Consider the following 11,682-nt stretch of genomic DNA (forward strand, 5'->3'; position numbering starts at 1 on the left):
GAGGGAGACGGAGCGACGGAACCCAAACCCCCGCTGGGCCTGCTCTGCTGCATCGCTGCATCTCGACCGAGCTGCAGCATGCGCGATTGCGCGCGGTGCGGATCGCTGGCCTCGTGCTCTCTGCTGTCGTTTTGGCGTTTTGGCCGAGCGACGCAATGCGCCAAGGCAGGCGGCCCAAGGACGGAAAGGCAGCCAGACTGCTTCGGGTGGAGTGGTCCCCACGGCCTTGACACATTCGACACTCGATGCGGTGCCGCAGAGGGCGTTCGCCTGGCCCTCGGCCTGGCCATGCCGCCGCGCCGCCACGCCGCCCTCCAGGGTCAAGGCTCCTGCTGCCGCGAGCCGCGCCGCCGCAAGGGAGGAAACTTTCCCGGTGCGCATGGGTTGTGCGGCCTGTAAGGGCCTGTAAGGGCCTGTAACGGCCTGTAACGGTCTGTAACGGCCTGTAACGGCCTGTAACGGCCTGTAACGGCCTGTAAGGGCCTGTAACGGCCTGTAAGGGCCTGTAACGGCCTGTAACGGCCTGTAAGGGCCTGTAACGGCCTGTAACGGCCTGTAACGGCCTGTAAGGGCCTGTAAGGGCCTGTAACGGCCTGTAAGGGCCTGTAAGGGCCTGTAACGGCCTGTAACGGCCTGTAACGGCCTGTAAGGGCCTGTAACGGCCTGTAAGGGCCTGTAAGGGCCTGTAACGGCCTGTAAGGGCCTGTAAGGGCCTGTAACGGCCTGTAACGGTCTGTAACGGCCTGTAACGGCCTGTAACGGCCTGTAACGGCCTGTAAGGGCCTGTAACGGCCTGTAAGGGCCTGTAACGGCCTGTAACGGCCTGTAAGGGCCTGTAACGGCCTGTAACGGCCTGTAACGGCCTGTAAGGGCCTGTAAGGGCCTGTAACGGCCTGTAAGGGCCTGTAAGGGCCTGTAACGGCCTGTAACGGCCTGTAACGGCCTGTAAGGGCCTGTAACGGCCTGTAACGGCCTGTAACGGCCTGTAAGGGCCTGTAACGGCCTGTAAGGGCCTGTAACGGCCTGTAAGGGCCTGTAACGGCCTGTAAGGGCCTGTAACGGCCTGTAAGGGCCTGTAACGGCCTGTAACGGCCTGTAAGGGCCTGTAACGGCCTGTAACGGTCTGTAACGGCCTGTAACGGCCTGTAAGGGCCTGTAAGGGCCTGTAACGGCCTGTAAGGGCCTGTAAGGGCCTGTAACGGCCTGTAACGGCCTGTAACGGCCTGTAACGGCCTGTAACGGCCTGTAAGGGCCTGTAACGGCCTGTAAGGGCCTGTAACGGCCTGTAACGGCCTGTAACGGCCTGTAAGGGCCTGTAACGGCCTGTAAGGGCCTGTAACGGCCTGTAACGGCCTGTAACGGCCTGTAAGGGCCTGTAACGGCCTGTAAGGGCCTGTAACGGCCTGTAAGGGCCTGTAACGGCCTGTAAGGGCCTGTAACGGCCTGTAAGGGCCTGTAACGGCCTGTAAGGGCCTGAAAGGGCCTGTAACGGCCTGTAAGGACCTGTAACGGCCTGTAAGGGCCTGTATCACAGCCAGTAGCCGCCTGCGGGATGGAGGTTGGACGAATTTCGGCAGGTCGGACAAGAAGAGGTCGTAGAAACGATGTAGACCCCTGCCTTGGCTGCCTGGGGCTGCCCTGAGGCCGGGCCGCCGAACCCAGCTGATAATGAGACCGGGCCGAGGCCGGGCCGCACCGCGTCACACGACACCGCGCGGCCGCACACGACACACACACACACACACACACACACACACACACACACACACACACACACATACACACACACACACGCACGCGTGTACTCTCACACACACACGCGTGTACTCTCACTCTCACACAGGGGCGGCACGGTGCCACACACACCGACACCCTCACACATACAGACCATGCGCACACACGTGGAACTCATAGTGAAACACACACACTCGCAAAGGCGCGCACGTGAAGAAGTGCCGTGATGTGGGTCAATGTCAGCTCTAATTCCGTGTCGCGCGGAAGTGGCGTGCTAATCACCCCTTCCGAAAACGGTCATTATCGGCCATTATATCAATCGGGCTAGCGACGCTGGCCACGCTGGCCACGCGGCGATGGCGATGGCCCGCCACGCGCCTCACCTTGGTGGGCTGCATCGCGGCGGCGCGACTCCCGCCGAGCCACGCCGCGGCGCCGCGCATCGGGCGCTTTGGGCTATTTAGTTCGCCTCGCGCCTGACGGGAGCGAAGGCGCGAAGGCGCGGGCGAGAGCGCCTTGGGGAGTGGTGGGGGGATGCGTTCGGTGCCTTCGGCTGGGCCAGTTCGGGTCTCGGGTCCAGCCGAAGGCAGTGGAAGCCCGAACCGATCCCCCCACCACTCCCCAAGGCGCTCTCGCCCGCGCCTTCGCTCCCGTCAGGAGCGAGGCGAACTAAATAGCCCACAGGGAGTTTCAGGCGCGGCTCGGGGCGGGAGCAGGCGAGCGCACTCGGGAGCCACGCTTTAAAGAATTAATTAACTTTTGACTCCCTGTTCTTCCTTTTCTTCTCCTCTCGAAGCCCACACTTTAAATACCCTACACTGCGCACTGTATGTCTGCGGTAGTGCCATCAAACTGTTCGTTCCAAGGAGGACCACTGGTTGGCAACTCCCCACAAGTCATCGTTTGACGTCAAAAAAAGAAAATGGGGTTCCCACAACATTGCATTCAGGTTCATGTCCTTTCGACTTCAATGTGATTTTCGTGCTCTACCCCAGAAAAAGAAAATTGCTAAATTGCCAGACTTTCCCTGTATTGGCGGGTAAGTTGCGACTAGATCGGGCCTGGGACTGGGAACCCGGGGCCGACGCCACTGACGTCACACGCCATGCGTCGCCGTGCCGCGCCGTGCGTGCTGCTCCTCGTCTCTCGGCATTTCGGCGCGCGCTTCCCGGTCGACTTGAACGGGCGCGGCCCTCGCTCTGTCTCTCTCGCACCCCGCGGGTCGTCCCATGAGTGCGAGGGAGACAGAGCCACGGCAGCCTTGCAGGAGGCGCCTGCCTCAGTCGCTTCCCGCGGCTGGCCGCGCCTTTGATTTCACTGTCACCGGGAAAAGGAGAAAAAGTGTCTTCACTATTTTTTGAACGAATGGCGAAAGTGACGTCACGTTCACCGGGAAACAGTGTTCAATGCGTCACCCGAGTGTCTAACACGTCGCTCCCACCTACACTGCTTAAAAAATGCGACAACCTACACTTCCTCCGAGACTGATTTTTTTGTGTGGGTTGGGGGGGGGGGAATTGAACACAATTAAAGTTACTCGTATTACTCGTTTTTATTTACGTACAGGGGTTGTTTCGTTCCAGGCGTGTTCAGCCAGAGGCTTGCGCCAAAAACGAACGACCAATGAGTGGTGCAGCTTACACAAAAGTTTGGCTCGCCTGTGCGCAGCGTGGAGAGACAAGAAAAGCAGCAGATACCGAGGGGTGAATCACTCAGCGTTGTGGTGTACACATGAGTTCATGAGTACGGGTGAATACACCTTCTTTCACTCATAAATTTCACATTTTCAACGTTTTTTGGCTTGTTTTAGCGACACAACGCCAAATCGAGTAAAACTGAGCGAATTTTGCTCTTTTTAAACTTGTGAGTACACTGAGTACGGGCATATTTGTACACATGAGTACGCCAGTGATTCACCCCTCGGCAGATACACTGTCGAAACTGTAAAGTCGAATCTCTTAGTTGTGGCCTCGACCACTACGTTAGTATTTATTTAACAATTAGCACTAATCCAGGAAATTCAACAGCAGTTTAAATTTGTTCATTCGCGTTTAGCGGTGAAGTCCGATTGGGGCCATCCGCAGAGGATCAGCGTGTCACCGCGAAGTAGATCCCCGGAAACCTGCGACAGTCAAAACGTCCGATCCAAATGGCAATCTGCGATGACCGCAGCTTACGCACGCCCTCCCCGTTGTTTGCCGTTGTTGTTATGACGGGCTCCGGCTCGCGGCCGCGAAACAAAAACAAAATGGTTTTTGAACTGAATGACCTCTAAAGGAACATGCATTTCTCGGCGTGGCTCGCAACTTATCATTCGGCCTTTCGGACGTACGTTGGCGTCCGCCCGCTTTGTGCTTGGTGTGCTTGGTGTGCTCACGTGGGGCATCGCGCGAGGCGCGCCCGCGCGTGTAACCTCGCACCTCGTTGTCGTCATTTCGTCTCCTGTCTCTGTTTCCGCTCAAGTTCAAAATATTTTTTTTTAGAGATTTTTTCTGTTTTCGCATGAGCTAGGTTTGTTATTTGATTTCGTCTCACAAGTTTTAATTATTCTTTAAAAATCAAATTGCACCTTGTTTAGTTGTTATTTTAAGGTTAAGGTATTTTAAGGGTTTTTTTGGTTGAACGTACGTGCCGCTGGCTCGCTCCCCCATGACGACCGGCCGGCCCCTGCACCGGCCCTGCATGGCGTCCTGCATGGAGTCGCAGCCCACCGCCTCGTACTGCTCCTGGCCGATGGAGTCCCGGAACAGCTTGTACGCCTTCTCGTGGCTGCAGCGCGCTGGACGCACAGAGACGGGCACTCAGGGCACACGTTCGGTCTTTGATCTCACCAGAGGCGTTGGTTCAAGCCCCCAGTTTGGGGAGAGTTTGGATTCCACTCACGGCCGAGGTCGGTGCAGCCGGGCTGGCGCATGACGCCGCGGTTGGGGTAGAAGTCGGTGTGGCCGATGGGGTCCTCCATGCCGAGCAGGCCGGCCGTCGTGTGGATCACGTCCACGAACACGGCGTCCCCGGCGTCCAGGCGCCGCGGCAGCGCCACGTCACGGAAGCCGGGCCGGGCCGGGTCCAGGCCTGCCACCGCACGCCACCAGAAAACAGAAGAAAACTATTTTTGTTTTGAAATGGCATTATTTTGCAATGGTGAGCTCTGTACGGCGATCACGTGTGTCGCGGCAGGGGTGGCGCCCCGCTCTGCTCCGCGCCACTGTTACCGAGGCGGTTACTCAACGCGCCACTGCACCGCACGCGCATCGCCCCGCGCCTCCAATAACAGCTTGATAACGTCCCCGCGCGGCGCAGCACAGCGCAGCACAGCGCACCACGACCATTGAACCCGTCGCAAATAGTGTGGCAGACAGCCTTAACGAGATACCGCGCTGCTGTTTCGCGGGCGTTGAGTTCGCGGCTCGGTTCGCGGCGGCCTTTCCACCCATCTGCACCGCCATCGCCGCCACCACTCCACTGCCGCCACCACCGCCCCACTGAAGAGTGTGCAGACAACCATTTTCACTCTTTCGGCAAATGTTTTGGCGAACGGTCAGAGTTGTTTTCGTCACATACTGGGGTTCACTGGAAAGCTCAAACTGCAGTGGATTTTCGTTATCTCGTAACGCTCGTGCCCTAAAATGATTTTCGTCCCGATACAAACATAAACAGCTTCCTGACGAACAACATGTCCACGCGGCGCATGCGGAGTGCACTTCCTCCTCCACAGCGCCTCAGTCGCCAGCCGTACGTACGCTGCATAACTCATGAGCAGAAAGGGCTCTTTCTTCAGCGGGCTTTTGCTTTTTCGGCTCTGACGACTTTGTTTGCACCGCGTGCTGACTCACTGCAGTCGTAAAAAGTCGCGTGTGATCATCTCCCCGACGGGCTATTCTAATCCGGCCGCACAACGGCCTAGTGGTTCCCCACTGGAACAGTGGATGTACGCTAGGAGCAGACAGTTCCACCCACAATCTTGTCAGAAACGCCTGTAAGTTGGCAGAACGCGCGACAAAATCTTTGAGAACGGCCGAATTTCGAGTAGGGCACCCCGTGAGGCAGACAGAGGGACTCACCGGAGATCCTGCTGACCCTGCCGCTGCGGACGTTGGCGCCCGCGATGCCCGCCACGTGAGCCCCCAGCGAGTGGCCCACCAGGTGCACCGAGCCCAGGGAGGCGCCGTGGCCCGCCAGCCAGTCCAGCAGCGCGGCCACGCGGGGGCCCACCACGTCCACGTTGGCGCGCGCCACCGGGTACCAGGGCCGCGCCGACAGCGGGGACCAGTCCACGGACAGCACGTTCACGTCCATGGCCGAGAGGTAGGCTGCCAACACGAACAGGTCTTTTTCGCAAGCCAAGTCACAACCTAGTTTCTCTTTCAGGCTGGTGTTTCTGACAGTGAAAATTAGGAAAAGATTTGTATTGTGTAGGAATCCTGATTGGTGTTATGCGTGTGTGACGTATCATTGTATTGATTTTTCGGACTTTTGGAGAGTAGGTCGTGGGTTTTCCCTCCAGGCTGACAAGTTAAATGAGTAATCGCGTGTTTTTAGAGCTCCCGAGGGAGAAGCCCAAGATCCTTTTGTGTCCCTATCGGGCGTCGAATTAATGACGGCGGAGGTTCTTTTCGCACGCGCCTTCATCTTCTTACCACGGACTTTGAACGAATTGGAAACGCACTAGCCGGTGCAGAAACGTGATACACTTTGCTCATAATTTTCGCCTCGGCTCTTAATCGCCGAGATCGTCTGCGTTTCTTAGGAAAAGAAAGACCAAAGAGTGAGTGCTGCACTGCCAGTCCAGAGTCGCCGTTGACGTCATCCAAGCAGGGAGCGCTAAACTCGGCTAATAAACTGGCGCTAAACTTAGGAAGACAGTCCAATTTTAGGAGTCCATGTGTCAAAACGAGGAGATGACCGCGAGGGTTACACCAGTGGTTCTCAACCTTAGGGTCGCGACCCCAAGCGGGGTCGCGAAATTTTTTTAAGGGGTCGCGGCGATGCTGGGGTCGTGTTTTAGGCCGATTTTAAGCAGCCACTGCGTCTGATCCGAGTCGGGCATTTTGCTCCCTCAACGGGCAATCGGTCTTTGGACCTTCCTTTAGCATGCCTTTGTTACGGAGTGCAATTATCAGTCTTAGTTTGGGAGCAGTATTGTCTCAAAGTTGGCCGAAACGCTCAGAAATGTCTATGAAAAATCGTGTTTTGGGCCGATTTTAAGCAGCCACTGCGTCTGATCCGAGGCGGGCATTTTGCTCCCTCAACGGGCAATTGGTCTTTGGACCTTCCTTTAGCATCCCTTTGTTACGGAGTGCGATTGTCAGTCTTAGTTTGGGAGCAGTATTGTCTCAAAGTCGATCAAAACGGTCGCAAGTGTCTTTGAAAAACCGTTGTGACTATTTTGGTCAACTTTGAGACAATACTGCTCCCAAACTAAAACTGATAATCGCACTCCGTAACAGAGGCATGCTAAAGGAAGGTCCAAAGACCAACTGCCTGTTGAGGGAGCAAAATGCCCGCCTCAGATCAGACGCTGTGGCTGCTTAAAATCAGCCCAAAACACAATTTTTCACAGACATTTCTGAGCGTTTTGGCCAACTTTGAGACAATACTGCTCCCAAACTAAGACTGATAATTGCACTCCGTAACAAAGGCATGCTAAAGGAAGGTCCAAAGACCAACTGCCCGTTGAGGGAGCAAAATGCCCGCCTCGGATCAGACGCAGTGGCTGCTTAAAATCGGCCCAAAACACGATTTTTCAAAGACACTGCTGAGCGTTTCGGCCAACTTTGAGACAATACTGCTCCCAAACTAAGACTGATAATCGCACTCCGTAACAGAGGCATGCTAAAGGAAGGTCCAAAGACCAATTGCCCGTTGAGGGAGCAAAATGCCCGCCTCAGATCAGACGCTGTGGCTGCTTAAAATCAGCCCAAAACACAATTTTTCACAGACATTTCTGAGCGTTTTGGCCAACTTTGAGACAATACTGCTCCCAAACTAAGACTGATAATTGCACTCCGTAACAAAGGCATGCTAAAGGAAGGTCCAAAGACCAACTGCCCGTTGAGGGAGCAAAATGCCCGCCTCGGATCAGACGCCGTGGCATGTTAAAGGAGGGGTCCCGTGGGGTCGCGAAATTTTTCCTGGGGGTCGCGGAAATTTTTGGCTTCAAATTTGGGGTCGCGAGCCGAGAAAGGTTGAGAGCCGCTGGGTTACACTATTGATTTTTGGTAAACCAGGTTTTAAAGAGATATTGGGATATCAAGGTTCTGAGACGCCCTCAAGATGAAATCAGAGTCGACCACCATACCGTCCTTCATGGTGACCATCATGGGCTTGTTGACGTCGCTGCCGAATCCGTGGATGATGACTTTAGTCGGTCTCTGCACATCGAACCCCGAAGAGAAGAATGAGTTCTCGTCGCCGACGTGAAGAATACCAGGCTGTGCAGAATTTCTGTCGACAAAAACACGTGACTTCGTTATCACAGTTCAATGGAGTTCAGTTCTCAGCCCGTTGGTGGCTTCTTGCTTTTCGTCAAACTTAGTGATTATTAGGTAGGCATGACAGCTGATTTACTTCGTAAAATTATTTTCATGTGTGCACAAAAATCTGACTAATTGGGCTAAAAGTTAGTACGCGCCGAGAGTCCGGTGACGGAGCATGTCAGCAAAGGGCCCCCTATGGCCTGCCCGTGGCGTGCCGGTGGCCAGCCCGTGGCCTGCCGCGACACTGTACCACTGCCCCCGAGGCCCCCGACGGGGATCGCGATGACCGCATTCGAAGTACTACTATAAATTCCTGTAGTTAAAATACATCTACGAAAAGAAAAGAAAAGATGCCTCTTGATTAGGACTACGCGACGAACTCTGCCTCCGTAACCGAAATGTTATGAAATGACGGGACTGGATGGGACGGGACGGGCATGGGTCGCCGCCAACCTCGGCAAGCGTCGGCCAACCGGCCGGCCGCGTCGCGTCCCCCGAGCGACGCGAACGGACGCGAAGACGCGACGCCGCGACTCGAGTCTTTATCTTTCTGCGACTTCCACGCTTCGTTTTCGGCGTTTTGTCTTCTCCTCCCAACACGCGCTGGCCTAGCCAGTTTGCCGGTTTTCGAGGAGATTCTCATTATTGGCCTGCCTCGCTCGACTCGCCCGTCCCGCCCGTCTCGCGGCACGCGACGGCCCAGCTAATACCACTGCAAATATGCTCTCCTCGCGCACTGGCAACGACGTACTGCACCCACAGCAGGAAATGCCGTCACTCCGAACGCCTCGTTCGCGGAAAGGACCTACCTGGTGAAGACGTAGAACGTGATGGAGGACAGCGGGGGCAGCTCCGGCTGGAACTGCGGCTGGGCCTGGGGCTGGAGTACACTCTAAAAGTCTTCAAATGAACATTTTTCTTTGCCCCTTAAATAAATAGGTACTTCTTACAGTGGAAACGACGGCCACTTTCTAAAAAAAACTGCGTTTTTACATGAAAGCTACAAAGCAAAAACTTTAGGACGTCATGTTTGCGCGGCTTTCCGAAAGACTTTTCGAGTGTACCTGTCGCACCTGGGTGGGCTCTGGCTGCCTCTGCCGCGGCTGGACGTTGGGCTCCTGCTGCTGAGGTGGTTGTTGCTGAGGAGCTTGTCGCTGAGGTGGTTGTTGCTGAGGTACTTGTCGCTGAGGCGCTGGTTGTCGAGGCGCTTGCTGCAGGGGCTGCGGCCGGTACTCGAGGAACTCGGCCTGCTGCAGCTGCTCCGGCGCCGCGTCCGCCCGGTACTCGTAGAGGTCGGCGGGCTGCCCCTGCACCGCGCCGCGGGACCGAGCCAGCGCCCTGCGCATCGCCACCCTGGGACGCACGGGGCGCCCGCGCCGGTACAGCTGGGCTGCGGGGCAATTGGAGACGACACGCTGATAAGTATTACCTATTTACCAGCTTTGCGAGGATGGTACATTCTTAGCAAGCACGCGCCCTAGGAGCGCCTTCTCGGCGCGCTGTCTTTGTTTCCAGTGTGGAGTCACTCCCGCCGCATGGCTGCTGCTCCCGCCGCGGCAGGACAGGGTTCGCCGTGAGGCAGGCAGCCCAACGTACACCAGCGCGCGCTGGCTGCCAGCTCGGCGGGGGCATCGCCACAGTGTAGGCGCATGGCCCCGCCGCCCCGGCACGGCACGCAGCGCTCGCTGAACCCATCCGCACGCGGCGCGCGGCGGCGGCCTTGACTGCCGGCACAAGCCAAACGGAATGACTCGTAATCGGCGTGGTGTCAATTTTCGGATCATTTAGCGCATGCGATAGCCGCACGCGTTGAACGAACGCATCTAGCGGGACGGACGCATCACACACGAGCCGGACTTGCACCAGCGTCACTGCACCGCACTGCACCGCACTGCACCGCACTGCACCGCACTGCACCGCACTGCACCGCACTGCACCGCACTGCACGGCCAACGCGGGAGTGTAAACGAAAACAAACAAACAAACAATCAGTTGCCGAAAGTATCACCCCATCACCGTTGCGTGCGATGCTGCGCAAGTATGGCCACATGAGTGGGCTGAAAGTACCGCGATGCACCCGTTTCGAGAGCGTTGCCAACCTCAGCCTACCCACCCCGCGAGATGTTGGCTGGTGTGCAGGCCGTGGCGGGAATGGCAGCCCTTCCGACACCGCTGCGTCGTCGTCATTTTCGCTCTCTTGCGTGCAACGCTGTGCACCGCTGGCCACTGGAGCGCCTGCGAAGTGGCGGGTAGGCAGCCAGCGCTGTCTGCATGCAGCGGAGCGCAACGGGACTGCCTGCCCGCCAGGCGCCCTGCGGCCAGCGGTCCAGCGGGGATGCGCTTCGGAGCGGCGCGCTACCCCCGGCGGGGCCCGGCCGCCGTGGCCGCCGTGGCCGCCGGCCAGAGGCTTTACCTGTCGCGAAGCTGCAGCGGTCGAGGACGAGGGTGGCCGCCAGCAGCGCCAGCAGCCACGCGGACCCGAGCACCACCATGACGACGACGGACGTGCGGCGCGCGCCGCGGCCTGCGTGGCAGTGGAGCTCCTCCAGGCCCTGTACACTGTACTCATCTCGGCGGAGGTATTTTCGCCAGATTGGGCGGGGAACCCTCTGCGGAGGCTTTGTTGTTCCTCTTCCTCCTTCTCCGCGCATCCTCACATTCAGGAGACTGATTCCGAGAGTGCTCGCTCTGTCTCTCTCGCATCTGCACGGCGTGCCCCGTGAGTGCGAGAGAGACAGAGAGACGAAAACGCCTGACGGGATGAGTGAGCTGCCTCGCGACGTGCGCCGCGGCTCGTAATGTGCGCTTTCGGCCGCGGAAAGATTTTCGTCCCAGGGACCCGTCGGCCGCAGGGACCCGGCGGCCCGTCGGACGCGGGGACTCCCGAAGCGGCGCAGCGCGCAGCGGTCGGAAAACCGGGAAGCTGCACTCATGACTCACAAGTCATGAGGATGGGCCATCGACTCAGCAGTCTCTACAGTCCCACTAGCTCGGCTTTGTAGGCCTACACGAAAACCGTTGTAATATGGACGAAAACATCTGCATTAAATTCATCCGTAAAATGCACGCTTAGAATCCTATGAAGTATTTTGAGCATAAGGAACAATAGAGCAAGTCCTGAGCTGTCTCATCAGCATCCAGACTGCACGCCTTCCTGCTGCCCCGGCCAGTGGTATTCTCGGCAGCCCCTTTGTTGCAGGAGGTACGGGTCGGGTCAGCGACGGTCGCCACCAACAACACCGCGCCGACGCTCACGTGGCCGTCGCCAGGAAGACCGCGAAGCCTCGCCGCGCCTGCCCTGCCCTATCCCTGCCCTAAGCCTGCTTAATTTGGCTTTGGGCCCGCAGGCGGGCGGCGTGGTGCCGAGTGGCCACCATAGTGGAATACACCGCTAGCCTTTGATCGGATTGGTTGGCCACTATTGTCTCGGCCTTGGGCTGCGGGCCTAGTTGTCCTCACGGCCGCGGTGGGA

General features: G+C 57.5%; 1 protein-coding gene across 3 annotated transcripts; it reads right to left on the reverse strand.

Annotated features, from left to right (window-relative positions):
* Positions 1-3,267: 3,267 nt before the first annotated feature.
* Positions 3,268-10,687, reverse strand: LOC117646382 (endothelial lipase-like). 3 transcript variants are annotated; one of them, XM_034387269.1, is made up of 8 exons: positions 10,624-10,687; positions 9,284-9,600; positions 9,020-9,084; positions 8,033-8,178; positions 5,796-6,044; positions 4,618-4,806; positions 4,363-4,513; positions 3,268-3,856 (listed from the first exon to the last, which is right to left on the reverse strand). In XM_034387269.1, the coding sequence occupies exons 2-8, from the start codon at positions 9,554-9,556 to the stop codon at positions 3,823-3,825; spliced, it is 1,107 nt and encodes a 368-aa protein (XP_034243160.1). In that variant the 5' UTR covers positions 9,557-9,600; positions 10,624-10,687; the 3' UTR covers positions 3,268-3,822. The 3 variants fall into 3 exon arrangements, with proteins under 3 accessions (XP_034243160.1, XP_034243159.1, XP_034243158.1); XM_034387268.1 differs by having other exon boundaries at positions 9,020-9,090; XM_034387267.1 differs by having other exon boundaries at positions 9,020-9,090; positions 9,275-9,600.
* Positions 10,688-11,682: the final 995 nt, after the last annotated feature.

The sequence above is a fragment of the Thrips palmi genome, unplaced genomic scaffold, assembly GCF_012932325.1.
Source record: "Thrips palmi isolate BJ-2018 unplaced genomic scaffold, TpBJ-2018v1 HiC_scaffold_19, whole genome shotgun sequence".
Taxonomy (NCBI): domain Eukaryota; kingdom Metazoa; phylum Arthropoda; class Insecta; order Thysanoptera; family Thripidae; genus Thrips; species Thrips palmi.

Excerpts from the sequence above, each read along its gene's own strand:
- LOC117646382 (XM_034387267.1), bottom strand. The coding sequence starts at position 9,556 with ATGCGCAGGGCGCTGGCTCGGTCCCGCGGCGCGGTGCAGGGGCAGCCC. Across the intron at positions 6,045-8,032 it reads GATGGTCACCATGAAGGACG|CCTACCTCTCGGCCATGGAC; the intron begins GTATGGTGGTCG and ends TCGTGTTGGCAG. Across the intron at positions 4,807-5,795 it reads CAGGGTCAGCAGGATCTCCG|GCCTGGACCCGGCCCGGCCC; the intron begins GTGAGTCCCTCT and ends GTGCGGTGGCAG.